Genomic DNA, 25346 nt, shown 5'->3' on the forward strand with positions numbered 1-25346 from the left:
TGACACAGCTGTGTCTAAGTGCCTCTCACCCAGCCAGGGAGGTAACTCAAATCACATGCGAGGCTGGCCTCCCACACCAAATGACAGACAATTGTTACATATTAGAGCAGGCAGGCTCAGTTAACCAGATATTCCTATTTTTTAAGAAAGAAATCTGTATTTCACATGCAATCTCCCATAATAATTGCTAGTAACAAATTTAATTTTTAAAAATACTATGTGAACCAAAACATCACAGACTAAACAAAAAGTGGCTGCACTCTAGGTTACAACACTCCCATCATCTCTGAAAATCTAACTCCTGTTCCTGGCCTGGACATTTGAGGCTTTGGCCAATGTTCCTGGCTGCCTGAACCTGGGCCAAGGGATACTGTTTCACTTTTCTCTGGAAGAGGCCTCCTATTTCATGCTTGGACATGCTCATAAATTCTTGGACAGAAGTTCCCCATTTCCGATTCAGCAGAAATAATCATCTGGACCTTCCCAGAATGCTGTGACCTTCATGGTTGGTGACACCATCCTTGCTCAACCTCTACATTCCTCTCCATGCTGCATTCTGGTTAGGAACTATAGACTCAGGTCAAATTCTAGAGGACTTATTTTGCATGGCCCAGAACTGAGCAAGGCTGTTAAATGTTTAAAGTAAAAAATAAGAGAGGGGAAAGTAGGGAAGCAACAGCAAAGATGGTGTATGGCACAAAGCCTGAAATATTTACCATGTGGCTCTTCACAGGGAATGTTTGGCAATAACTTACCACTTTACTGACTTCTCAAAACAGATTAGCAAGTGCAATAACTTGATTTCCTTCATCTCTTTCTCTCCATCATTGTTCCCATCTCTATCTTCTTGACTGTGATTAACAGCTCACCTATAATCCCAGCAGCTCAGGAGGCTGAGGCAGAAGGATCCTGAGTTCAAAGCCAGCCTCAGCAAAGGCAAGGCACTAAGCAACTTAGTGAGACCCTGTCTCTAAATAAAATACAAAATAGGGCTGGGGATGGGGCTCCGTGGTCGATTGCTCATGAGTTCAATCTATGAGATGGGACACCCCCCCACTGCAAAAAAAAAATAATAATACTGTTGCATACTTACCATACTTACTGTAAGGCCCACCCTATTCACCCAGAGCCTCCACTCCCAAGAAACATCTTGAGATGAGGAAGGGCCTTGATATGAACCCTGCTACCATCAGGCTCTTCACGCACTGCCTGACTATATCCAGCTACAACCTGCTGGTAACATCCAATCTGTTTCCTTTTCCTACAGAGGAACAGCCAGAAGCTAAACAATGACCATGGAACGATGTCAGGAGTTCACGACTCTAGGAGGAATGGTAGAAGGTAGGGTGACATTTGATTATCAGACAAAAGTACAATGAAAACCCACATGGAGGCTGGCACAGTGATGCACACCTGTCATCCCATTGACTTGGGGGGCTGGGGAGGAGGATCACAAGTTCAAGGCTAGCCTTAGTAATTTAGGGAGGCCCTGTTTCAAAATAAAAAATTAAAAGGACCAGATATGCAGCTGTCAGTGCTAAAGTGCCTAGTATTCAATCTCTAGTATCAAGAATAAACAACAACACTGCAGCAACCTAAGCTCCAATAAAACCTTCTCCAAGAAGATGCTCTTGACCCTTGACAGAGACCTCTGTGGAGTGATGATGATTTCCCTATCAACTGTTTGTGCTTGATTACATATTTTTTAAAAAATCAGTCTCTGGATGGGGTGGCACATGCCTGTGATCCCAGTGACTCTAGAAATAGTGGGAAGATTACAAGTTGGAGGCCAGCCTGGACAACTCAGCAATACCGTATCTCCAAAAGAAGGGGAAAAAAAAGGAAAAAAAGAAGAAAGTAAGAAAAGAGCTAGGGGCTAGCTCAGTAGTAGAACACTCCTGGGTTCAAACAAAAAAAATCTGCCTCATTATCTTGTATCACACGTGTTTGCCACTCACAGTGGGAGAACCTTCTCTCACCCCCATCATTCATTAGTCCCATTTGACTCCTGCCAGAAACTCAACTGTTTCTGTTTCTGTTTCTATAAATACAATTGTGCAGGCATGGTTTTAAAAAATTCTATGAAAGAGGACAAACCTTAAGTGACACCACGTCCCTCCCAGATCCTCCAACCTGTTTTGTTCCCTGGTTAGCCAGTGTTAACACGTACGTGCGCATCTCCCCAGGAGAGGAGCTGAGTATTTACAGACGCACGCGTGAGTGGGCAGAGCATACTGAGGGTTCTGCTTCATCCTCATTCATTTACTCTGTGTACCTCTGACACTGCTATTCGACAATCCGAGTAGCCACTGTGACGTATTTCTCATTATTGGCCTCCGGTCATTATTGTTAGATCATGAGCTATTATCAGTCGCCTTTGGGAAGCCTCACCCCTTTCTAGTAATTTCTGGTTCTGCAAATCAGCTCCCTAAGAATGGGAGCAAGTCCTTCCTACAGCACCTCGTGTGCTGTCTGGTAGAGAGAAAGTGATCCGCAAATACTAGCTAAAAAGAGGACTGTGAGGATAGTCATTTGTGCACATGTCATCTTCCCTTCTGCAAGTACATCTCTGGAGTAAGTTCCTAGAAATACTATTACTGAGCAAACTATGTGTGAATTTAGTTTTGATAAGTAAGAACAAATTGAGCCAGAGATGTGTCTCGGTGCTGAAGAACTTGCTCAGCTTGCACAAGGCCCCTAGTTTCATCCCCAACACCATGCACACACAAAAAAGAACAAATTGTCCCCCAAAGAGACCACAGAAGTTGAACCCATAGAACTATATTCTTGCATATTTTGGGATATATAAATTTAAATTCCTTATATGAATTTTAAACTCCTTTCAAGATGCTTGTTCTCCTGGATAAGACCTAACGCATTACTTTGCAGATGGTGGACAGGTATCCCACAAAAGTTTTGGATAGGCCAAGACATAAAAAAATTTTTAGTTCAATTGTGGGAAAAAAAAGCTGATAGTTGCTTTAAGCAATTTGCTAAATTTAACCAATTAACCAGAGTCCATAAGTAGAAGAGGCAAATCAGACGTTCGTGGGGGCTGTGAGGAGGGGAGGGGAGGGACTCTGAGCAAGGTGTTTATACATTTCAGCTCAGAATGCAAGGGTCATTTCGGTGTCCAAACAGAGATGAAATAGATTCTACAATTTATTGATGCCCTCTGTATTTAAAAATGTGTGGCATACTGTTTTTAAAATTAGGTTGAATATAAATTGATTTGATTTCAAGAATTGTAGAAGAAGATCACTTGAATTCTTTAAGCTCACTGGTCAATCTTGTTTGGGAAATCCAATTTGGAAGTATATCCACCCATGAAATGAACAAAAAGAGGTGAGAAAGCTCAGCTCAGATTGACCCTGGGACTTGTGTTTAACCAGGGATCCTGAGTGCAGGGAGAAGTCGCCCAGGGGCCTGAGCAACCCCACCCCCAGTGGAGCCCACCCCGGCAGCCCTGAAAAGACCCGCTAAGCTGCAGGATTCTTCACCCTGCAGCTCACTCCTTGAAGGAAATTCTAAAAATGACAGGCCTGGTGGTGGCATGAGGAACATCCCACACACTGCCACTCCTTGTTCCAAAATTAGACCTCGTCACAGACACTGATCTCAAAGGTGGCAAAAATAGCTGCTGCTCCAGGGAGGACCCAAGCTGTCCTCCTCTGCAGCTTCCCCAGGGAGGTGGAGGCAGCTGGAGAGGCAGAGCCCCCTCGTCCCATTCAACTGTTTGTCCCACCCCCACCTTCGTCTATCACCCTCTGCAGAATGACAGAAATACATCACATGTGAGGCGTGGGAACATAGGGAGGAATCATAATCCACCAGCTCACTCTCGATTGCCAAACTTTCCAAAATAAGTGAGAATTCTTTTAACCAGTTGTTGTTTTTCCCTTTTTTCTTTTTTCTTTTTCTTTCTTTTTTTTTTTTTTTTTGGTAAGTTGGTTGATGTTTCTAGAAATCGCTCGGTATATTCAGGCATGTTCTCCTGGATAAGACCCAACACATTACTTTGCAGATGGCGGGCAGGTATCCCACAAAAGGTTTCAGGCGATCTGAAAATGCTAAGACTGCTGCGTAGGGAGCTCTGTGCTCTACCACCCCTCAAGGGAGTGAGGCATTGCGGCAGAACTGGGGGCTCAGGAGCCAGACAAGCCCATCCTGAACCCCAGGCTCCCGTGGTCCAGCGTTCTGCAGGACAAGCAGCCGGCAACAGTGAGTCCTTGCACATTGAGGATTGTGAACAAAATGTTCTCTTCTGCTGTCGGACGCACGACACGAGCTCCTCGTGTCTATTTAACGTGGTGTCCTGTAGCACACAGGCTGAAGTAGGTCCTCAATAAACATTTTTGAATGGACAAGTGACGGAGAACGGGTAACCTCACAGTGGCGAGTAGAGAAAGGGATGGGAACTGCCTGGCGTGCCACAGAAGTGGAGACTCGGCAGCAGCGGCTGTTACAGAAGAGCCAGGCACACAAAACAAATGGTATTGTCATGAAGTAGGAAAGATATTTAAAAAGTAGAGATCAAAGTTCTAAGGAAGGGCTGGGTGTGACTCAGGGTAGATCACTTGCCCCACCTATGCAAGGCAGTGGTACAAGCCTCAGCACCAACGACACAAAACAATCACTAAATAAATATTGTAAGCAGCGGACACTAAGGTGCCCCTGTGACTTCCTCCTCCTGGAGTTTATGTCCTTGTGCGGTAACCTCTCCCTCAGAGTGGGCAAGAATTGAGACTCACATTTAATCAATAGAACATTCTAGGGTGATGGCAGGTGACTTCCTTAATCATGGACTGCGACCACTGGGGAAACATGGCGTTATCCTGGCAAGCCCATTCCAAACCCAGGCCCCACTAGCTCTGAGCCAGGTGTCCTGGGCCTTCAACCCAAGGGTCATTGAGAGGGTTAAGAGAGGAGACAAGAAGTCCTTGAAACACCATCCATCACAGAGCAGAAAAGCAACACATGGTTATTTTATTATTGTTGATGTCATTATTGAATTAGTGTCCAGTGGCTATTGTAAAAACGATCACTGGCTGGTGTCTTAACACGTGACATAGAGTGTTTTACAGCGTGGAGGCCAGACATCTGAAGTTGGTTGCACAGAGATGAAGGTATCATCAGGGCTTGTTCCTTTCAGGGGTTCTAGTTCTTGAGACTCCTCCAACTCCCAGAGCCCGCCTGCCTTCTCTGGCCCACGGTCCACCTTCTGCCTTGACAGCAGCAGCATGGCACCTCTAAGTGTCTCTCTGATGCTCTGCTCTCATCTTCCCATCACCCCACCCCTCACTCCCTGCGGTCCCTTCGTATCAGGTCACTCTGGACCTACTGGAGCATCCAGGACACGGCCCCTTCCAAGACCTGAACTTGGGACACATTTGCACAGTCCCTGCCGCCACATTAGGTGACTTTTTGCCAGTTCTACGATCACAGCCTGGGCATCTTTGGGGAGCTCTTATTCAGCCAACCACGGCTTTTGCTGGCACACAACCCACAGCCTGGTCTTTACGTGCTTTGGGATTCAGGGTAGCAAAGAGGGCTCCGTCACTCAGGGCTGTGACTTCAGACCAGCCTGGGTCCTGGGTGTGGCTTTCCATCTGCAGGTGCAGCCCTGAGGTTTTACAGCAGGTTTAACAGTGAATGGCAGGGAGGGCTTCCCAGTAACGAGGCTGAGGACCCAGTGAACTTCCCATCCTTCTCCAGTAATGGCCTCAGTTTCCTCCGAGAACCAAGCCAGCAGCACTGCAAGGCCATTCCTAGCAGAGCTCAGCCGCACCTCTGCGGATCTACTCCCAGTTCCAGAAAACTCTGAACAGCCAGGGGACGGTAGGCCAGCAGTGTCGCCTTTGTTTATTCCATTTTATCACAGTGTCTCTTTCCTTCCCTGATCAGAGATATTCAAGTTCACTGATCTTCAGCTTTCCACAACCCTCAGTTCAACCTGCTTGAGAGTCATACCCCATTTTGGACCTTTACCCATTTCATCTAAAACAGGATGTTGTTGCTTTAAAAAAATCACATCCATTTTACAGAACTTATTAAGCTTACATCGAATTAAGAGTGGATGACATTATTTTCTAGTTAAATTTGCAATGGGATGATCTGAATGAATGACTCATATTCTCGATTAATTTTTAGTGGAAATAATGAGAAGGTTGTAAATGGAAAACACATGTGCGTGCAGAACCTGCCTTTCAAGCACAAAACAATTTATGCTAATTATGGCTTCGCAAATGAGGTAATTTTAGAAAAACTTCTTTAGGAGCTTAAAAGCATCTAACAGAATAGCCACACAAGTCTAATGCAGTGACATTTCCCTCTAAGTTTTCAGTGACTTGAGTTTTATAGCTCTGTTTCTCTCTCTCCTCCTCTCCATCTCTTTATTCCCATTAGCCCATCTTCCCATCCATCCACTGATCTACTTATAGTTCAATATCCATAACTGCTAAGTATCTGGAGAACTAGGTACAAAGGTTCATTATTTCAAAAAGAAAAGCTTATGTATAACAAGCATATCTCACCTAAACTTTACAAGGTGACTCAAAGATGAATACTATTAACTTTCCCACTATACAAAGCAGAAGACTGGAGTCTGGAGAAATCAAGAACTTTGCTTCTTTCCTCAGACCAGAATGTTTCAGAGTTGGCATTGGAACTAGCTCTGCCTCCGTGGGCAGGGATCCTACACACAGCTATATGGCATTGATCTCTATCTCTGCATCATCTGTGTCTGCTCCTGTATCAGTCCCAGATTAGTCAGGGTTTTCCAAAAACAGATCAACAGGAAGAGAGAGAGAGAAAAAAAAAGAGATTGATTGGATTTATGACTGATTGATTGATTCTAAGGAATTGGCTCACCTAATCATGAAAGTGAAGTTCCAGCATCTGCAGTCTGAAGGCCTGAGAACCAGGAGAGTGGAGTAAGTTCTATGAATTCCAAGGCAGGAGCCTGATGTCCCAGCTCTGGACCATCAGGCAGAGTGCCAGGTCTCTCTCAGCCTGCGTTTCGTTCTATTCAGGTATCTGACCAATTAGATGAAGTTCATCCACATCATGGAGGGCACTTTGCTGTCTTTGATCTACCCATTTAAACATTATCTTGACCAGAAACACCCTCACAGCAATCCCAGAATACAGTCTAACCACATACCTGGACACCCCATGTCCCAGCCAGACTGGGCACTCCATCCAGGTCACCACCTCTGACATTACACCTACTGCAGGAGTCTAGCTCCTGCTTCTCCTGAAGTCTCAAGTCACGCTGGCTCACTGTCTGTGCTCACGCCCTTCCAACAGTAAACTGTCCTGCTGCCTGATTGTGTTTGACCCATAAAGAAAAAATGGGTTTTTAAAAAATATTTTCAAATGATTGGAGGAAAAAAATCAAGAATAGTTTATATAATAAATTTATATGAAATTTGAATTTCGGTGCCCATTAATAAAGTTTTTCTTGGAGCACGGCCATTCCTATTTTATTACAATTTTTCTATAGCTGCTTCATTCTACAATAGCCGGTAAGTAGCTGTAGCCACAACCATGTTAATCCACAAAGACTGAAATATCGACTATCTGGCTCTTTCCAAAGGGTTTTGGTGACCCTTGCTGTAAAACCTGTGTGCTGTGTACACAGGTCCTTTGGGAATGGTCTGGGGAAGGTGACATTACTGGCTTGCTTTGCCCTTCCTTGAATCTAAATAAGCCATAGTTGTTCAAAGTATCCTACTCCTACCATGCTAAATCTCCTGTTTTCAGCTTTATTTTCTTCCAGGCATGAAGTCTATGTAGATGTTTACGATTACAAACATGTGATTTTCTTTATTTAGTTGTGTGCATTCATTGTGTGCTTTCTCCAAAGGAAGAAATTAATGAACTGCCGTTCTGGGTGCCATCCACCGCACTATGCAATGGAAAGAGTGGGTGTCCTGTGGGTGGACTCAAGAGTACCCATGTGTTCCTGGCATTTCCACACAGCAACAGACGCATGGCTGTGTATAGCGTGTTAGGTTTTCTTTGGCACAACAAATGTTGCTATTTTCAATGCAATTCGTTTCCAAAAGCTACCAACTGGACCATATTATACCCAGATTCAAATCCTTGGCTTCCCTTGAAAAAGCAAGGTCTCCACCTCTCCAGAACCTTTCATCTTGTGTCAACAGCAGTGTGGTCCTGGGCTTTTTGACATTTCAAGTTTCCCTGGGCCCTCCTCTCTCATTTGTGTTCTCTCCAGCCTCTGTTGGCATTTGCAATTATAACTTCTAATACAGCTATGAATACATTCCCACAGGTAGGTAATCCACGTTGTTGTGTCCATAGATGTTGGTACACATCCCAGTTGTCTTTGATGTAGGTGCACATGTGCAACAATTTAATCACAAAGTCGATAAGTGAATGATCAGGGATGTATGATTAGGGTTTTACTGGGGAATTCCAAGGATGGCATTTACTCCACATTGTACACTTTTGAATATAGATGTCAACCATCTGCTCAAAGAATGCTACCCATATTGTTTGGCACATAAATCCCCAGATTGCGTTTTGCAGTGGCATACACACTGGATCATAAGGAAGAAATTCCACACGTACCATGGAATTTTTCACGCTCTGCAGCAGGCGTTCATGCTGTTCTGCTATGGCCAGAGCAGCAGAGTGGACTTTCTGATAGATGGCCTCTCCATCGCGTGTTTGAAAGATAAACAGCCCTTCACCAGTCTCACACATCCTGTGAAGACAAAAACAGGAAGCTTTGAAATCCCGCTCTTGAAGTTCCTGGTACTAAGATCTCACACCCATTTATTTTTTATGATACCAGGATTCCTGTTCATATTTGCTAAATGAAGGTAACTAGAATCGAAATGTTCCAAGTGTCCAATTAGCTATTATAAACATGGGCAGGAACCCAGCACCCAGAGCTAACACTTGCTCAATGATTTTGTCACAAAGCAGAGGAGGAGATGACAAAGGAGGTGCTTCTTAAGCTCCAGGGTCATCCCTCCATTTCCCTTTCCCATTCCCCAGGAGGAGCCCATGCCACTGTGTTCCCCCTATCAGCCTCCAGCAAATTCTTAGCAGACCCAAAGCTGCTCAGCTCAGAGGTGAAAGGAGGCTCCCTCAGTGCTCTTTGATTCTGTCCTAACTCTCCTCCCAGGCAGTGGCTTTACTGATTCTTTCATTCCTAACAAACATTCTACATCAAATTTCACTCTAGCTTCCATTCGATGTGATGGATCGAATGCAGCTAACTTATGTTTAATGAGTGTGATTGTGCTGAATTAATATGTGGAACACAAAGGGAAATTCTTCAAGGGAAGCTGCCTGGCTTGATAATTGATGTCAAGTGTCAAGAGGAAGGTCACCTCCACCCCAGACCACTAAAACCAGAAACAATTTCATCAATAGAGGGAGACCACCACATACAATAAGACCAAACAAGTGCTTTAAAATTAAATACACATTGAATACATACACTAAAACATATTTAATTATTATGAATATAGTCAAACATGGGGAAAATTATATGCAGGAACATTTACAAGAGCTTGATTTTGATGCATAGATATGGCAACAGTAAACAAGGAGGTAGACTTTTTTTTTTTTTGTTTCCAAGGACCTGATTCTTCTAAAGCCCCTGGTCCCCCTTGAGAACCTCTTGCTGAAACACTGGATTTAGTGCCCAAACTTTGCTCACATCTGAAAAAGTGTTTAATGCAACATGGAAACTAAGCACATTTCCAGCTCAAACCATGATTAATATTTTTATCTACTCCAGCATATGCAATTAATGCAATAAAAACACAGAAGATTTATCCCTCTGATTTCTCACAGTTGGCCTGGTACCATATGACCATATGGCAGTGTTCTGCATGTATGGCAGGGCTTCAGTCAATGCTCACAATCTGCCTCACTTGAGTTTCATGAAGATGGGCTATGTAAGGAGAAGAAAAAGGACAGGGCAAAAGAAGCTCTTTCAATGAGCTACTATAAAGAACTAGTTCATAAAGTTGATCCTGTGCCTTTAATTATTAAGTCATTCTAATCCAAGGAAGAACTAAAACTATCCAAAATAGCTGGGTGCAGTGGTGCATGCCTGTAACCCCAGTCGCTCTGGAGGCTGAAGCAGGAGGATCACAAGTTCAAGGTCAGCCTCTGCAACCTGGCAAGGCCCTGTCTCTAAATAAATAAATAAATAAATAAATAAATAAATAAATAAATGGGCTGGGAATGTGGCTCAGGGATGGAGTACCTCTGGGGTCAGTCCCCAGTATCAAGAAAAAGAATTAAGACTAACATTCAAGGCATTTTTCAATCAAGTCCCATTTCCTTCCTGAAATATCCTACAATTCTGCAACCCCTACTGCCACCTCTTCTGCATGCAGGCCACCATGCAAAGTTGACTGCACCACCTGGCACTTAATTCTGCAAGGTGTATGGATTTCATAGACCTTTTCTCCATTAAACACAAAAACCCTCATTCATTAAGAGGAGGAAGTCACCTTCATGCATTCTTTACGAGAAGAAAGCAGTCTTGTTTCTCCTAGGACAGAGGGCATTGCCTATTTACTCATTTAAACAAATACTTTTCTTCCAGAAAGAATGAAGCCACCTGTCACTCAGAAACACTTGCAGGATAATCAATTTGCAAATTAATCTTTGCAAATCTAAACTCTGCAGCTGTGTTTTTAAAGTCTGGAAATCTAGTGGCCTTTGCAGTTTTCAATATGTTTTATTTTTAAGTGCAACCCAACCCACAATTTAAAAAAAAAAAAAAGTACAGTTTAGTTTGTGACCCAATACATCTTTCTAATTATGGATCAATCAGTCATCAATCTATATAGCTCGCTATTTTCTTATTTTTAAGACTGATGGTGTAATGCTTTATCTGTATTATGATCATAATATTAAAGAGATCTACTCTTTGAAAATTAAGTTTTATCCAATGTCCACTTTTAATAAATACAACGAGCCTACCCCCTTCTCTTCAGTGACATTTAAATCTCTCAAATACTGTTGTTATTTAAAAAAAATAAATAAAATCAAAACAACTATAGTTTTGGGCATTCTTATTTGACTTCCATAGACCAGACTTCCACAGACCACCCTCACCCATGCCTGAGGGTCCTGAACACACACACACACACACACACACACACACAGAGCTTATCACTTACAGGAATAACTGGGAGTCACAGCCCCCAACTCCACTAGGCAGAGAAAGTGAGTGGATAACGTCTCTTGGACCCTCTGCAGGAGAGTGTCCGTTACGGGTCTTGTGTAAGATCAGAGGCCCAGCCAGCCCTAGCCAGGGTCTACTGAGGCAGGAATCCAGCGGAGCCACAGCTTCTGATTTATTTAAGAAAAGCCGGAAATCTTGATCATTTTGTGAAAGCTCTGAATTTTAAATGTCAACAACCTGTTCTTTTTTTTTTTTTTTAAGCTGCGTAGGGGCCAAAAGGGTCTCAGCAACCTGATGTGGCTCAAGGTCCCCCAGAGTACATTAAAAAGTCAAAATGCATTCAAGAGCTCTGAAGAGAAATGAGGCCTTTGGTTAAATTGCCGGGACCTCTGTCCTTCTGCTCAAGATGTGTGTCCTTCAGCAGGACACACACGTGACCCAGGAAGCAGGAATAAATGAGTGCTGCCCTTCAGGTTCTTCTCAACCTCCAGGGCCTCTGCCCACAGCCTTCCCACCTCCTCCACCTCCCCGGGCTGATGAGCTCCGACTCTTCCGTAAGCAGCTTTACAAAGCATTAATGTCACCAGAGGCCATCATCAAAATAATGTAATGGGAAAATGCCTCGAGGCAGTAAGAAGAAAAGAGGGGGTAATAAAATAGAAAAGAAAGGAAAAAGAGCATGGCAGAGAGGCTAATGGTCTTATGTAACCTCACTGCACAACATCTCTGTGGAAACCACACGCAGCTTTCTTAGGGGTTCACCCAGGGTGGAAGAGCAAGTCTGCCCTTTGGGTTTTGATGGTCCTGGTTTCTTCTTTCTCTTTACTCCTTTGTTCTAACCTTGGATTCTTTTCCAAAGATGTCCTAAATAAATGAACACTTTCCCAGGGCCCCACACTCCCAGAAACCAGTGAACTGGACACCCAGAGAGGCAAAAATAAGGAGCGTAAGTATGGCCTATCTGACCTTCTCTGGCAAGAACAGGAGTCAGATACAGGAACACTGTGGCCATAGAGACGGGGTTATAACTTTGGTGAATTTCTCTACCATTATTTTCCCTAAATGATACACCTGTCATTCCAAACATGGATCATTCCGTCGGTCAAGAATCCAGAAGAGACCAATCGCTCAGAAAACACTGGGAAATTCATTAATTAATCCATACCAAATATGTGCCGAGGCTCTGTACATAAGGAAGAGCTTACGTTGGGGGCAGGATTCGCCCCCAATTCCAAGGTGCTTTATATTTTCAAAGAGCAACGCTACCTGAAAGACAATGACGATGGCTCTCACCTGGCTTTATCACAACTATTAAACCCGCTACGCGGAGAGTACCAGTAAGTCTTCGAGGGAGCTTGCCATTTCCCAGGGAACCTGAGCTCTGCGTAGACAGTTTTTCCTGAAAGTCACAGGCCTCCCTCTACTCACTACACACCGGCACCCCAACTGGGACAACCAAAGTGTCTCCATTGGTTGACAAATGTCCCCTGGAAGGCAAAATATCCTGGCTTGATGAAATCACTGAACTCTATCCAAAAGGACAAGAGAGAAACTGAGTCAGGCTTTAAGACCAGGAGGTCAGGAAGGCCTCCTGGGGAAGGCCTGCTGGGCTGCCTCGCCCTGGGGCCGCCGGACTCTCTGCAGCCTGCTCCAGTTCCCACCACTGGCCTCACCCAGCGGATCTCAGCTTCCGTCCAGGCAGCACACACTGGCTGGAGTCCCTGCTCCTGGGGTGGTTTCCCTGGCCCTGCTGTGAGACACTCTAGCATCTCACGATGTCACCCAGGCCTGTGAGCAGTGCGGGACAGCTCTGGTGCACGTCCAGCATCCACATGGTCTGGAGATGGCTGTCCAGTGCTCAGGCCACCTGTGATCCTTACCATATCCGTGGGCTTTTGCCCACTCAGACATGCATGCTGTAAATGGCATCATCGATTCAATATCATAAACTATTGTAATCTACCATAAATAGAAGGGTATAAAAGGAGATATAAAAGCAAATACAGCGAAAAGCACATATAAAAATAAATATAGCAAAAACAAAACCACGTTCCTGAACTCTACCGAGGTCCTCTTGCTGTCCAAGGCCTGAGCTGGAGTCTGCATTTTTGGTAACAGGTACCCTGGGAAGTGCTAAAGAGTGGATAAGACTCTTCAGCGCCCAGGCCCAAGGCTTCTCCATAAGGATCAACACATTGAAAGGAAATGGCTTTATCACTGTGAGGCCACATTTAGTGTCACAGCTCTGTGACCATAAAAATCATCCATGCTTGGGAACACAGTGCCTGGAGCCCTGCTCTGCAGGGAACTAGCAGCCTCAACCCCAGCTCCCTCACAGGCAGGATCAGGACCTGGGACCTGCTCCTCCCTCTCTGGAGGTCTCAGTGACCTCCTACGCGGAAAGCAGGGAATAAGATCACACAAAGCCCAAGGGGCTGGCATCACGTGAGCATTTAATTAGGGTTTGCTGTCATTATCGTTCAACCCCAGAAATGTCAAAGCTCATGGGGAAGGGTTCTCAGGGACACTCCAAGGGGGAGGCACAGCACGCATGTGTCTTGAAGGACAAGTGGCGGCCACGATGCAGGACCACAGGGTGACTTAGAAGTACGGGAATGGATGTGCACCTGGGGGACACTCAATGATCCACACCTCACTTGGCTTGGGAACCCCTAAGGTGGTGTCAGAAGTGAAAGCAGTCCTGGGGAGGGCTGCTCGCTCAAACTCTGCAGCTGCCCAGCTCTATGAAGCCCCCAGGGCTCCTCAACTACGACTAAACGCCAAATTCCTCACAAGCACCTTCTGCTGGGCTTCCACCTGGACCATGGCCTGCTTCCCCCTCCCTCCTTCTGCTCAGCCCCATCAGCCTCCTGGCTGTGCCTGCGACACCTCCTCCTCAGCACCTTGTCTGTTCACCTTCACACAGGAATGCTGTCCCCCTCGATCCCCACATGGCTCACACCGTCTTAGCTCTTTTAGGTCTTGACTCAGACTCTGTTGATTCAGCAAAGCCAGTCCTGCTCACCCCCTGTAGAATTGCACCCCTTCCCAACTTCACTGTGGGACTTAAGATCTGTTTTACTTTGTTAATGTTGGACGTCATCCACACCCTTATGGGCTGTTGAGTAAGTCTCACTGTTGAAGCCAGTGAGTGAGATGACTTTTCAATGGACAAGAAAATGTTTGGGTTTTTTTTTTTTGTTGTTGTTGTTTTTTGCTGAAAGTCACAGGCTTTTTTGATGCAAGTCACAGGTACCTCTGCAGTGCTGAGAACCATACCTAGCACACGGGTGCACTGGGAGAACACCACAGGGTAAAGGGAGGCTTTATGTGTGCTAGTTCTTTGTAGAATTCTGAAGTACTAGCACATATAAAATGATGGTGTACACCTATGGACATCACCTACGTTATGATGGCCACAGGCATTGGTGAGTGTTAATTTTGCCTTGAAGGTCAGAAGAAAGCCATCCTTTCCTTTAGAAATTCCTAAAATCACATGCTAAAATTGCAAAAGCTCAGAGGAGGCAGGACCTAGCTTAAGTTCCCTACAGAGCTAGCATCATCCTGTTTGTCTTCTAAGCCCCTCACCTAGCACAACAACAGTGTCTGGCAGAGCAGGGTGCAATAATGAAACACTTCTTAGTGGGGTGAGTCAAGAGGTTGCTCTTTGCAGTGGAAAAGGGAACACTACCTATTAATTTCCTACATGCCTCTATTATTGGAATATTTATAGTAAATGTGCATTACTTTTATAATTAAAATCTTCTTACAGATAAATGCTAATGAGGAACAAATGGCCATATAAATGACATAATTATATTTCTGTTTTCTTGCAAAGAAGAAAATTTCACATCTCCCAAGCAAGTATGTGGGACCCAGTATTCACATTTGACTTCCTCTACTCGACACAGCAGGGAGAACTCAGAGCACTGTACTGTACACGTGTTTTCAATTCTTTAGTAAGAATGCCTCTGAAACATTCAGAAACCAGAGATTACTAAGTATCTGAGAATCACGTAGACAAATGGAGAATATTCAAAAGATGTCAATACAATTTTTATTTTATCCATAAACTCATCCATCAGAGGAGGAAGCCATTTTCTTGTCCATTGAAAAGTCATCTCACCAGCTAATGACTTTTAGGGCAAGTGGCACAAGAAAGGTATGATTCATTTTCCAAGGGTGCTCAAAAAAGCAGCTTTTCCACAATCCGTATACTCCACTTAAGGAAGGCAATGCAATTTGGATTTTAATGTATTTCACAAGGATAAGTATATATAAATTGCATATAAACTATGCCACTCATTCCTCACTAGCATTTATCTATAAAAGGATTTTAACTATAAAAGTAAGGCATACCTTCTAAATATTCCAGTTGTGGAGGCTTGTGTGAACTGAATAGGGCAAGTTCCCTTTTCTACTGCACAGAGATGACTCTAAAAGTTTTTCTTAAAATAATGTCGAAAGCACAAGAAAGACTGTCTCCAGCTGGCGAAGAAAGGCACTCATGTGCGGGAATTATTTAGTACGTTGTGCCAAATGTCACCTGAGCTTTTTTTCTCACTCCTGCAGGTGCAAAACCTGGGGTATTAATTTAAATCAGTCAGGAGCTAAGGCAGCCTGACATTGAAACATGCGAACTCAGCATCCAGCTGCAACGTTAACAGGGAAACTCACTGGACACCTGCCACCCCTCTTTAAACAATAATATTCCCAGAATGGATCCAGGGGGACATAGCTGCGGTTAGAGCTTCATGCCAATTGGATCTTCTCATGGAAGATTAGAGGCCCTGACAGTCTGCTCTGTTGAAGTGAGGTTCCGAAGCGTTGAGGTGCAGTGAAACAGACAAAAGTTTAGAAACACCTCAAACCAACAAAGTATGTCTCTTGGTCCCCCACATAAATGAACTGTTCTTTGTCTTTGACAGCAATTAATTGCTCCATTGCACTTTATTTCAAATTTCATGTTTCACCTTCAAGATTCCTCAAGGCACTGCTTATCCTGAGGGGAGAAGGGAAAAAACGGCATGTGGGGGACCCTCACGGCCTGCGATCCTCATGCAGCTGCCCAGGAGAGGTGAACAATCCCAGCTGTCCGTGTCTTCACTCCAAATAAGAAGAACCAATAGAAGGCTCCAAAATTAAAGTCCAACTGAGAACATTTACACACTAGTGCACGAGGCAAGCTGTAGCTGGGTGAGCACCACTCTCTTTCACTCCACAGAAGGTCATGAAGAATTAGGCTAACCTTTAGCAGAAGGAACGCCCTCTCAGAGACCCAGAGTCTGGAAGTGGACCATCTGAATGTGAGTCCTGAACCCATCACTTACTAACCCTGGGCCTTAGGACCTTGGGCTTTATCAGTTTCCCTCTAAAAGGAGAATCAAAATAGGTTCCAGCCCCTATGACGACTGAGTGGCTTTACAGTGGCACATATAAAAAGCTTAACAGTCATCGCACAGAGCAAGGACTGGCTAATCGTCAGTAGGTATTTTCAATGGCTGAGACCCCTGCTAGAGCAGTGTTTTCAACCCTGGATAACTGCACCCCATAATCCATGGTTGTGGGGAGCTGTTCTACACAGTGTGTGATATTCACCAATACCTCTGGCCCCTCCACGTCCCAGATGAAAACAGTGCCTTTGCACAAGGTGTGATAACCGTAAATATCCCAGGACATTATTAAATGTCTCCTGGGAGCAAAATCACCCCTGGCTGAGCAGCACTGATGTGGAGATCCAGCACTGTTATGCGTGATACTGCTAACTGTAGATAAAATCCTCTTGATCCTATTTGCTTTGAGCAATTATTAAATGCTATATTGGATGCATGTTATTAGTTTTCTAAGACTTCACATCCATTCCCTTTCTGCTGGCCATAGCAGGCCTTGGGTACCAGGGGAGGAGCTCCCCATTCTATTTGTGTCCTATGAGCTTTGTGTAAAGTTCTCAGTAAAAAGCCTAAATGGAAGGGTGAATATCATGGTCATTGCCCGATAGTAATTATCTCCCTTCCACTGGCTGATGGTGTGGAAAGATCCCAAAGCTCCAGGAGTTCATCAGTTGGAGCCAGAATGTAACTTCCTAGAAGAAAGGGGATTCTCAAATGAAACCCAGGACCACCACCTGGACACTGATTCAAGCCAAGCCTGAAGCCATCTCGAACCTCAGACTGAATTACATAAGCCAGTGAGTTTCTTTTCTGTGTCAGTCTGGGTTGATTCAAGTGCTTGCTACTTCCCAGCTGTTTTCACGTGTGCCTTTATTGAATCTTCATAGCAATCTCATGATAAATAATACATTGTCCTCATTTATAGGTGGCAATGTTCCCACAGCCCCTGTGTGGCAAGGCAATAATTTTACTTCACATTCTCCCATTCCAAGTCCATTTTATTTTGAGCACCTCCCTGTCATTTGTGCTGGAGGGAACTGGAGCCACCGAGCAGGAATAAGCTGGATGTGAATAAATCTTTGCCCAAGGTCTTTGGGAAGAAGAATCCCTGTGTCCTGGGGAGGACAGTCTTAAAGGTTTGCAGATGCATGCTGGATATGTGAAAACCGCCTGGAGAAACTCGGCTCCTGCTCATTTCTTGAAATGATAGAGGAAGAACATTCTATTAGGTAATATGAAACTGCCTTGTTTTGCACACATCCAAAAATAGCCAAGGAAAAAAATTATCTTCACTAACAAAAGTAAGGCAGAGAGAAACCTTCACGCTTGGGGGAACACAGATGATCTTATTATCCTAGCGCCTTGATGGAAACTATAAAAATTCATCTCTATTTGAGTTTCAGACAAAATACAAAGTGGTCATATTACCCTGGGTTGCCTGTGTCTTGTGGGGTCAGGTCCTGCTCCAAAATGATCAAAATGGAACATCAAAGACACTTAGGGGAACCTGGCACCCTCACAGGTCACCACCCTGCAGGGAAGATCTGGCTCAGATAAACTTGAGCATTTTGCCCAAAGTGAATCACTAGTCAAAAAGAGGTTAGGACCCAGGTCTCTCTGAGTCCTGAAGCAGTGCTGCCTGAGGAATAAGTCAGAGCTTAAGAGCAAAGTCCCCTCACTGCCCCTCCATTCAATGCCAAGTCTGCACCAGTCACGCAAAGCATGCCCGCCACATGAGAAGGCTCTTCAAAATCAACAAACATTCTGTGTTCCCACAACTCTGGAGGCACAACTCTGTATGCCCAGATTGTGGGTATCCTAACCATCTAATTTCTGGAGTCCTTAGATGGAATTCCAAGAAGGACAGACCACTAAGGGGCCATCAAAGTCATGAGATGAGGCACTTTCATTTTCCAAGTCAATACTTTATATCTTTTGGTCAAAGACCATTGAAATAATTCTGGAACTGATGTCTCCAATAGATCAACTCTTTTCATGGACCATTTCATTTGCTTGAGCTACTTCTGTATCTTCTCATGTCCACACACATCCCTCAATTCTATTGTCCACTTAAGGATTCTCAAATGAAACTGGTGGGCACCACTGGACACTGAAGCAAACCAAGCCTGTAGTCATCGAAACTACCCAGACTGTGCAAGATGTAAGGCAAGAAAATTTATCCCCAGAGCCACACCCATCCCTCTACCCTACTGTCCACATAATGGTCAGACTGACCTACCCAAAGTGGGAAAAAAATTCTATCACACACACACATGCACACAAACAGACACACACACACACACACACACACAGGCATTAACACATCTGCCCAGACCCAAATCCACCTGCCTACAGACCTCTATGGTTTTCTACAGCACTCAGGAGAAACGCCAGTCTTTTAAATAATCTGTTAGATCACAGAAGTCTTACTAGATTTCAATATGGATTAAACTTCTGCATGACATAAGTAGTATTGATTTTATACCTGGAATCTTGTGCCTCCAAAATCTCAAGATTATTGAGATAATTTTTTACAGTTTCAAAAAGTCAAGATGTACTATAAATCTTTTACTTACATTTTAGTTTGCACTGTTTCCTATACATAGTACATTAAAGAACAATTGAAAAAATAGCAATGTTTGAATAAATGACTCTCATTATCATCCCATAAGTCCTGATGGATGAAAAATTCTACTATATGTCTATAAGAAATAAGAATGGGGAATTCATAGGTAATAGAATGTATGTATTTATTACAGAATATCTAGATTTTACTGGTTACAATTAATATAGTAGTAGTAATACCTAATAATCTATAATAATAATTTCTGGCTCACAAAGGGTAGAATATACCAATGTGATCAAACCAATGCTTAAATTACTAATAGGTTTCTCCCTCCAGGATAATCAGTAGGCAATTCTGGCAAAAGAAGAGAATTGCTGGGTACATTTGAGTTTGACTATTTTTTCCATTTTTAATGACTTCATTGATAAAGTAGATGAACTGCTTTCATAGATTTTTTCCCTGTCTTAATACACTTTGTTAAGTGTATTAAATTGAGTAGATAGTACAGAAGGTCACCCTTCAACAATTCCCCTATTTTCAATATCCTCCCAGCCCAGAGCAGTGAATGTGTTACAACTGATGACCACACCCATCAATCATCACCCAAAGTCCGCAGGTTGTGTTAGGGTTCTCTCTGTGTGTCGTGTGTTCTATTGGTTCTAGCAATTGTATGATGCCACATCACAGCACCCTCAAAGGAGTGCCACCACTCTAAAGGTCCCTGTCATTTCATTACCTACTCATCTTTCATGTCCCCAGTCTCCAGCAACCACTGATCTTTTTCACTATCAAGTTTGGCCTTTTCCAAAAATGTTGGAGAGTTGGAGTAACATAGTATGTCCATTTCTATAGACTACTTTCACTTAGTAATATATATTTTAGTTCCTGCTATATCTTTTCATACATTAGTTATACATGACAGTAGAATCCATTTTGATATAATTATACAGCATGAAATATATCTTTTTCTAGTTAGAATCCCATTCTTGTGGGTGGACATGATGGTGGGATTCACTGTGATGTTTTCATATATGTATACAAGGGAAAATGTGGTGATGTCTGTCATCTGAGAGATTCATTTCTAGGTCTTCAAAATAAAATAAACCAGAGAACAGCTATATAAGAAGGACGAATTTTAAAACTTTCTAGGATAGTTGTGAGAACCACAAATTATTCTGAAAAGTACATTTTGCATAATTAAGCCTTGTATAAAATAAATAGATTAATTTGAAGGGAGCATTACTGTCCTCTACTTGCAGAAACTGGGTCTTAAAAGTAGAGTTTAAAGTTCTGTTTTTACTCTCCTCACATCAAATATCATTTTCCTGAAGGAAGAGCTGCCCTGTTTTACAAACATTTTATTTTCCATGTCGTAAGTTGGCTTGTTTTCAATCTGAATGTAATTTCAGGCCACATGTAGAAGGGTTTGCATTTCTTAAAGCTTAATCACTAGAAATTTTTAAAATGTAAAATGTTATCTGTCATGTTTCAAAACAGAGCTAAAATTTGAAGGAGGAAGAGGTGGAGACTGCACAGCTACTGTGGGCACCATCTTCCCTCCCACAAAAGAAGAGCATCACTGGGTACATTTGGGTTTAACTGTTTCTTCTTGGTGCTTAGCGGCCAAGAGATGAGTTTGACTCTGGGATTCTGGACATCCCAAAGACAGATGAACTCAGATGTAATCTGCAAGGCACATTCGCCATGTACATCTAAGTTAGAAGATGGCATCAAATACACATTGAATCTCTCTGGGAGAAAAACAAAAGGTTGGTCCAAAATCCCCAGGAATAAAACATCAAAGACGCTGTAGGAACAGAGAGGCATTCTCCTAAAAGGAACAAGGGCTTCTTGGGGATGAAAATGAACAAGCTTCAGAATCAACCTCTGTTGATTATGTCATTCATTGTAGTTTGAGCAAAACAGAACTCAACAAACTGCAACTCGAAAAACATCAGTGCTCCTCCCCCCCTCCCCCCCGCCGATATTTATGATCTACCATTTGAGTTGAGGAAGCATTTCCCAAAAAACAACTTGGAAGCTTTCCAAGCACTAGCCTCTGTTTAGCTTAGCCCCACAGACCACACATGATCAGAGTTTTTGACCCAGTTCGACTTCAGTGTGTGGTACAGAACCAAACTGCATAATGAAAATTCACATCACAGATGCGAAACATTAGACCCCTCCCCAGGAAATCGGCCACACTGAATACATGGATATTCTGCACCACCCCTGGCCTTGGAGAACCACAGCTCTGGGGGTCTCCCCAAGTGAACTTCAGGATTCCTCCCGCAGGTGAGCCTCCATCACGGGAGCCTGGAAGACAGAAACAAGAGCTGAGACGAGGGGCATTTGACAACCTGGCACTCACCTCCCTGCCTCAAAAGTGAACCACGTGGTGTCACGTCCATACCGCCGCAGGGCGCTTAGCGGCCAAGAGATGAGTTTGACTCTGGGATTCTGGACGTCCCAAAGACAGATGTACTCAGATGTAATCTGCAAGGCACATTCGCCATGTACATCTAAGTTAGGAGATGGCATCAAATACACATTGAATCTCTCTGGGAGAAAAACAAAAGGTTAGTCTAAAATCCCCAGGAATAAAACATCAAAGACGCTGTAGGAACAGAGAAGCATTCAAAAATAATTCAAGCTCACATTATAGGATTTGGTTGAGTACTGAGGGAAACCAATGTTTCTCATAAACAAGCTGTCCCAGGAAATGACTTTTAAATGCAGACCCTATCAAATGAGATAATAATGATACACCCTGGCTGTCAACATACACTAAACACTATTTACATGAGCAAAGAACATTTTTAGACTTTGTAAATTTGCATAATAAAAAGTATGTATGCCAATAAAAGACTAAAGCAATGAAACCTTTAAAAGCTTTTTTTTTTCCTGCCAAGCACATATTAATTACAGCTACGTCTTTGTGTTCATAAAAGATGCAGGTGCTAAATAATCATGTTATGGTTTACTAATACCAAAGTCATACTGATCAACTTATAACTTCTATAACTAAGCCAATAAAGTTGTATCTCAAATTATTTTTTTAAAAAACTTCACATTCATACTATGCAATTGAACTGACAAAGCATTTGGAAAAACACCACAGGACATATTTGAACTAGTTTTAACAAAATACTTTCTTTAGCCAATTACTGGAAAGAAAATATTCATTTGCTTGTTCAGATAGTGGTTATAAATGTAACCAAACAACTGCTTGGTTGGTTACTGCAACCAAATTTTCACCCCCACAGATACATTCACGCAGAATTTTTGTTGTATTTCTAGACAATTCATTAACACAAGAAGTTACAGAATTGAAATCTTTAAGTGATATATGAACATATATTGTTACTGTAGCAAACACATCTCCACCTAGCAAGCCATCATTATGGTATACTGTCCACATCTGACAAAAGAATAACAACTATATATTAGAGGTATTATAAATTAATTGTTTTATGAGATGATGAGCAATAGATTTTTATAGATTTTAGTTGAATTTAGTGAATAGATCAAGACTATGTTCATGAACTGTATCCATTTAAATTTTCTAAATCATTTCAAACTCTCAATCATTGGATATTTGCTGCTTTCCAGTAGCAATTATTTTAAAAATAGAATCTAATAGAGCAATTTGCTCCCTTGAGAGTTCTGGACCAAGGAAGAAAGACTGTCTCCTTAAGTAAAAAGGGAGATGATCACCAATTTATTTGCTTAGAAGTTCCACAATTCTATCTCACTCAGGAAAAGAATAATAGTAGAGGGAGTGACCATTACTTTACAATTACATCACGATTACTTGAATTTCTACAAATTAGGACTGCAATGTATTTTAAAGGACAAAGTTGAGTTTCATAATGATACCTAGTAATTACACACCAGGGGTATTCTTACTTCCATTTGACTGAGAGGAAACAGGCACAGAGAACTGGCAGGGCACAGCAGCTCCGAGGCAGAGCTGAGTCTTTTAATTCAGTTTATCGTGCCAGTAGGATATTATTTCACCAATACAAATTTGGGGAAAAAAAGTGCTGATCTGAGCACTCTATAAAACTCCTGTTTTCCTTGCTTTGTTAGGCTCCCAGACATTCATCTATGAGGCTGTGGGTGGACCTCTCTTGGCAGGGGTTACCCCAATTTAGTTAACCACAGGAGGAGGAGTCTGGGGATTGGGGGATATCCCTGCAAATGACTTATCCTCTCTGGGGGTCAATCTCCCGATCTGCAAAGAGGATCCATGGAATGGTCCCCACCCCTGGGTCCTGGTCAGTAAGACCGGTGGAGATGGACTGTGATAGGTATGTACGTCCAATAAAGCTGCAGACTTTGGGTGTGAACACACAGCTGCACCAGGGAAGGGGAGCATGCTTTAATAACCAGTGAAGAGCTGCCTGTGGAGAGGTCAGGACAGGTCCACCTCTGCATTTCACCACTAATTCAGGTGACCTGCCCATGGTCAATCCTCTTGGCCCAAGTCAGTCACTAAGCAGATCCTTGGGGCCCAATCTACCCTGTCACAAGGCTTGGAGATGAAGTAATTATCCCAAGCTTTTTCAATAAGCCAACATTGATTTTTGCTAAAAAGTTCCTTTATATTTAGGTCATTATTGTTTTAAGTGATTTATTTCTAGGTCAAGAGTTGAGCTCAGAGTTTGGCTCATGCATTTCAGTTTTTTAAAAAGTCACAGAATTTTTTTTAAGTGGGTAAACCTGATAAAACAGTTATGAAGTTTAAATTCTATTAAAAGCATTGGAAAGCTTTCAACAACAGTTTAAGTGAAATGGCAGCACAACAACTCATTCCAGTTTAAAATCTGTGCATTGTCAAATATGGTCTAATTGCCTAGCCTGGAATCAAACACTAAGGAGGCACCAGAGTTGGAGCAAGATTTTTAGTTCTCCGAAGCTTCAGTTTTCTCATCAGTAAAATGGGAGAATTAATAATATGCATGCTGGGAAAATTAAATAATCTAATACTGAAAGCCTTTTCCACCAGCTGGCACACAGTAGGTCCCTCAAAATTCCTAGCTATGCACTTTCAGATTATGCATCAAGTTAAGATATTACTGAGAAAAATATGCCATAATGTCAACACAGGTTGTGCATTAGGGAAAAGGTTATTTTTACTTATTGCTTTATACATTTTCATAATTCAAAATTTTCCCCTAATGAAGATGGCTTACGATTTACTACATGGGGCACGAGAGCTTAGCGGAAAGGCGAGACTGCTGTGTACATACCGCTCTGTTCTCTCTCCACCCCCGTGGCCAGGAGGTCAGGCTCTCCCAGGCTGATGTCATTGATCCGTGTCCCCACACACTCCATCTGGAGGACTCTGCACCATTCGTCTGCCTCAAGATCTGCAGGAACGGCCCAAAGGTCACAAGAGTGCCCAGTGCCCACTTGAAAGTCAAAGCCTTTCAAAGCTCCCTCCTAACCCTGCCCCAGACAAACCTGATTCGCAAGCAAATGTCTTGGAGGTGTCGTCATTGAAATAAATCCCTATGGCATGCTTCTTGGTGCTCTTCGGCAATCGAGCCACGTTCTTCACGTTGTTGAGCTCCGTCACCTGCACAGTGAACAAGTGAAAGGATGGTCACAGCCCCTGCCGAGCACCTCCAGGCTACAAACCCTGGGGACCAGGGATAAGCACAGCATGGTGCACAGCACAGAGCCACTGGACCTGAAAACTGAGAACTGGCCGAGGGAATTAGTGGTAGCTTGAACAGATTCTTTCCACAGAGTGGCACAGGCATAGACAATTTGATTCAAGTTTCTTTTTCTATTTCTTTTTTAAATTGTCTGAAAGTGTTTCTACCTTTTCGATAGTTCTCAAGTCCATCTCCATACCTGTGGACAGGCTTTCGCAGACAACTGCAGAAGCCTCTAAAGCCATCGTCCCTTCCGAATTCTCCCTGTGTGCAGATCCTAAACACTTGGAGCCTGGAGGAGGGGAGAGGAGGGAAGGGGAGAGGAAGGGAGAGGAGGGGAGGGGGTGCAATTCTAAATCAAATTCTAAAGCAAATCTAAATCATCTCACTGCCAGTCATTGGTGGAGTGTCAGGAGTCCAGAGAGTGAAGCCACACACACCAACATGGAATCAATAACAAATTTGGTTTCCCAAACGTTTTCACCCTGTCCTGGTTTCCAGGCCCCTGTTTTGCAGCATAAGACCACTCACTGCACATTCCC

The 25346-nt window shown here is 43.2% G+C and overlaps 1 protein-coding gene across 2 annotated transcripts in view; it reads right to left on the reverse strand.

Annotated features, from left to right (window-relative positions):
* The window catches only part of Dok5 (docking protein 5), a 145804-nt gene that overhangs the window by 21429 nt on the left and 99029 nt on the right, over nucleotides 1-25346 (reverse strand). For both annotated transcript variants that reach the window (XM_078051890.1, XM_005325198.5), the window contains 4 exons: nucleotides 24608-24722; nucleotides 24394-24513; nucleotides 21510-21699; nucleotides 8596-8731 (listed from right to left, as the gene is read on the reverse strand). In XM_078051890.1, coding sequence (XP_077908016.1) covers nucleotides 8596-8731; nucleotides 21510-21699; nucleotides 24394-24513; nucleotides 24608-24722 — 561 coding nt within the window. The remainder of the gene's footprint in view (nucleotides 1-8595; nucleotides 8732-21509; nucleotides 21700-24393; nucleotides 24514-24607; nucleotides 24723-25346) is intronic.

This window comes from Ictidomys tridecemlineatus, chromosome 5 (assembly GCF_052094955.1).
Source record: "Ictidomys tridecemlineatus isolate mIctTri1 chromosome 5, mIctTri1.hap1, whole genome shotgun sequence".
In the NCBI taxonomy this organism is placed as follows: domain Eukaryota; kingdom Metazoa; phylum Chordata; class Mammalia; order Rodentia; family Sciuridae; genus Ictidomys; species Ictidomys tridecemlineatus.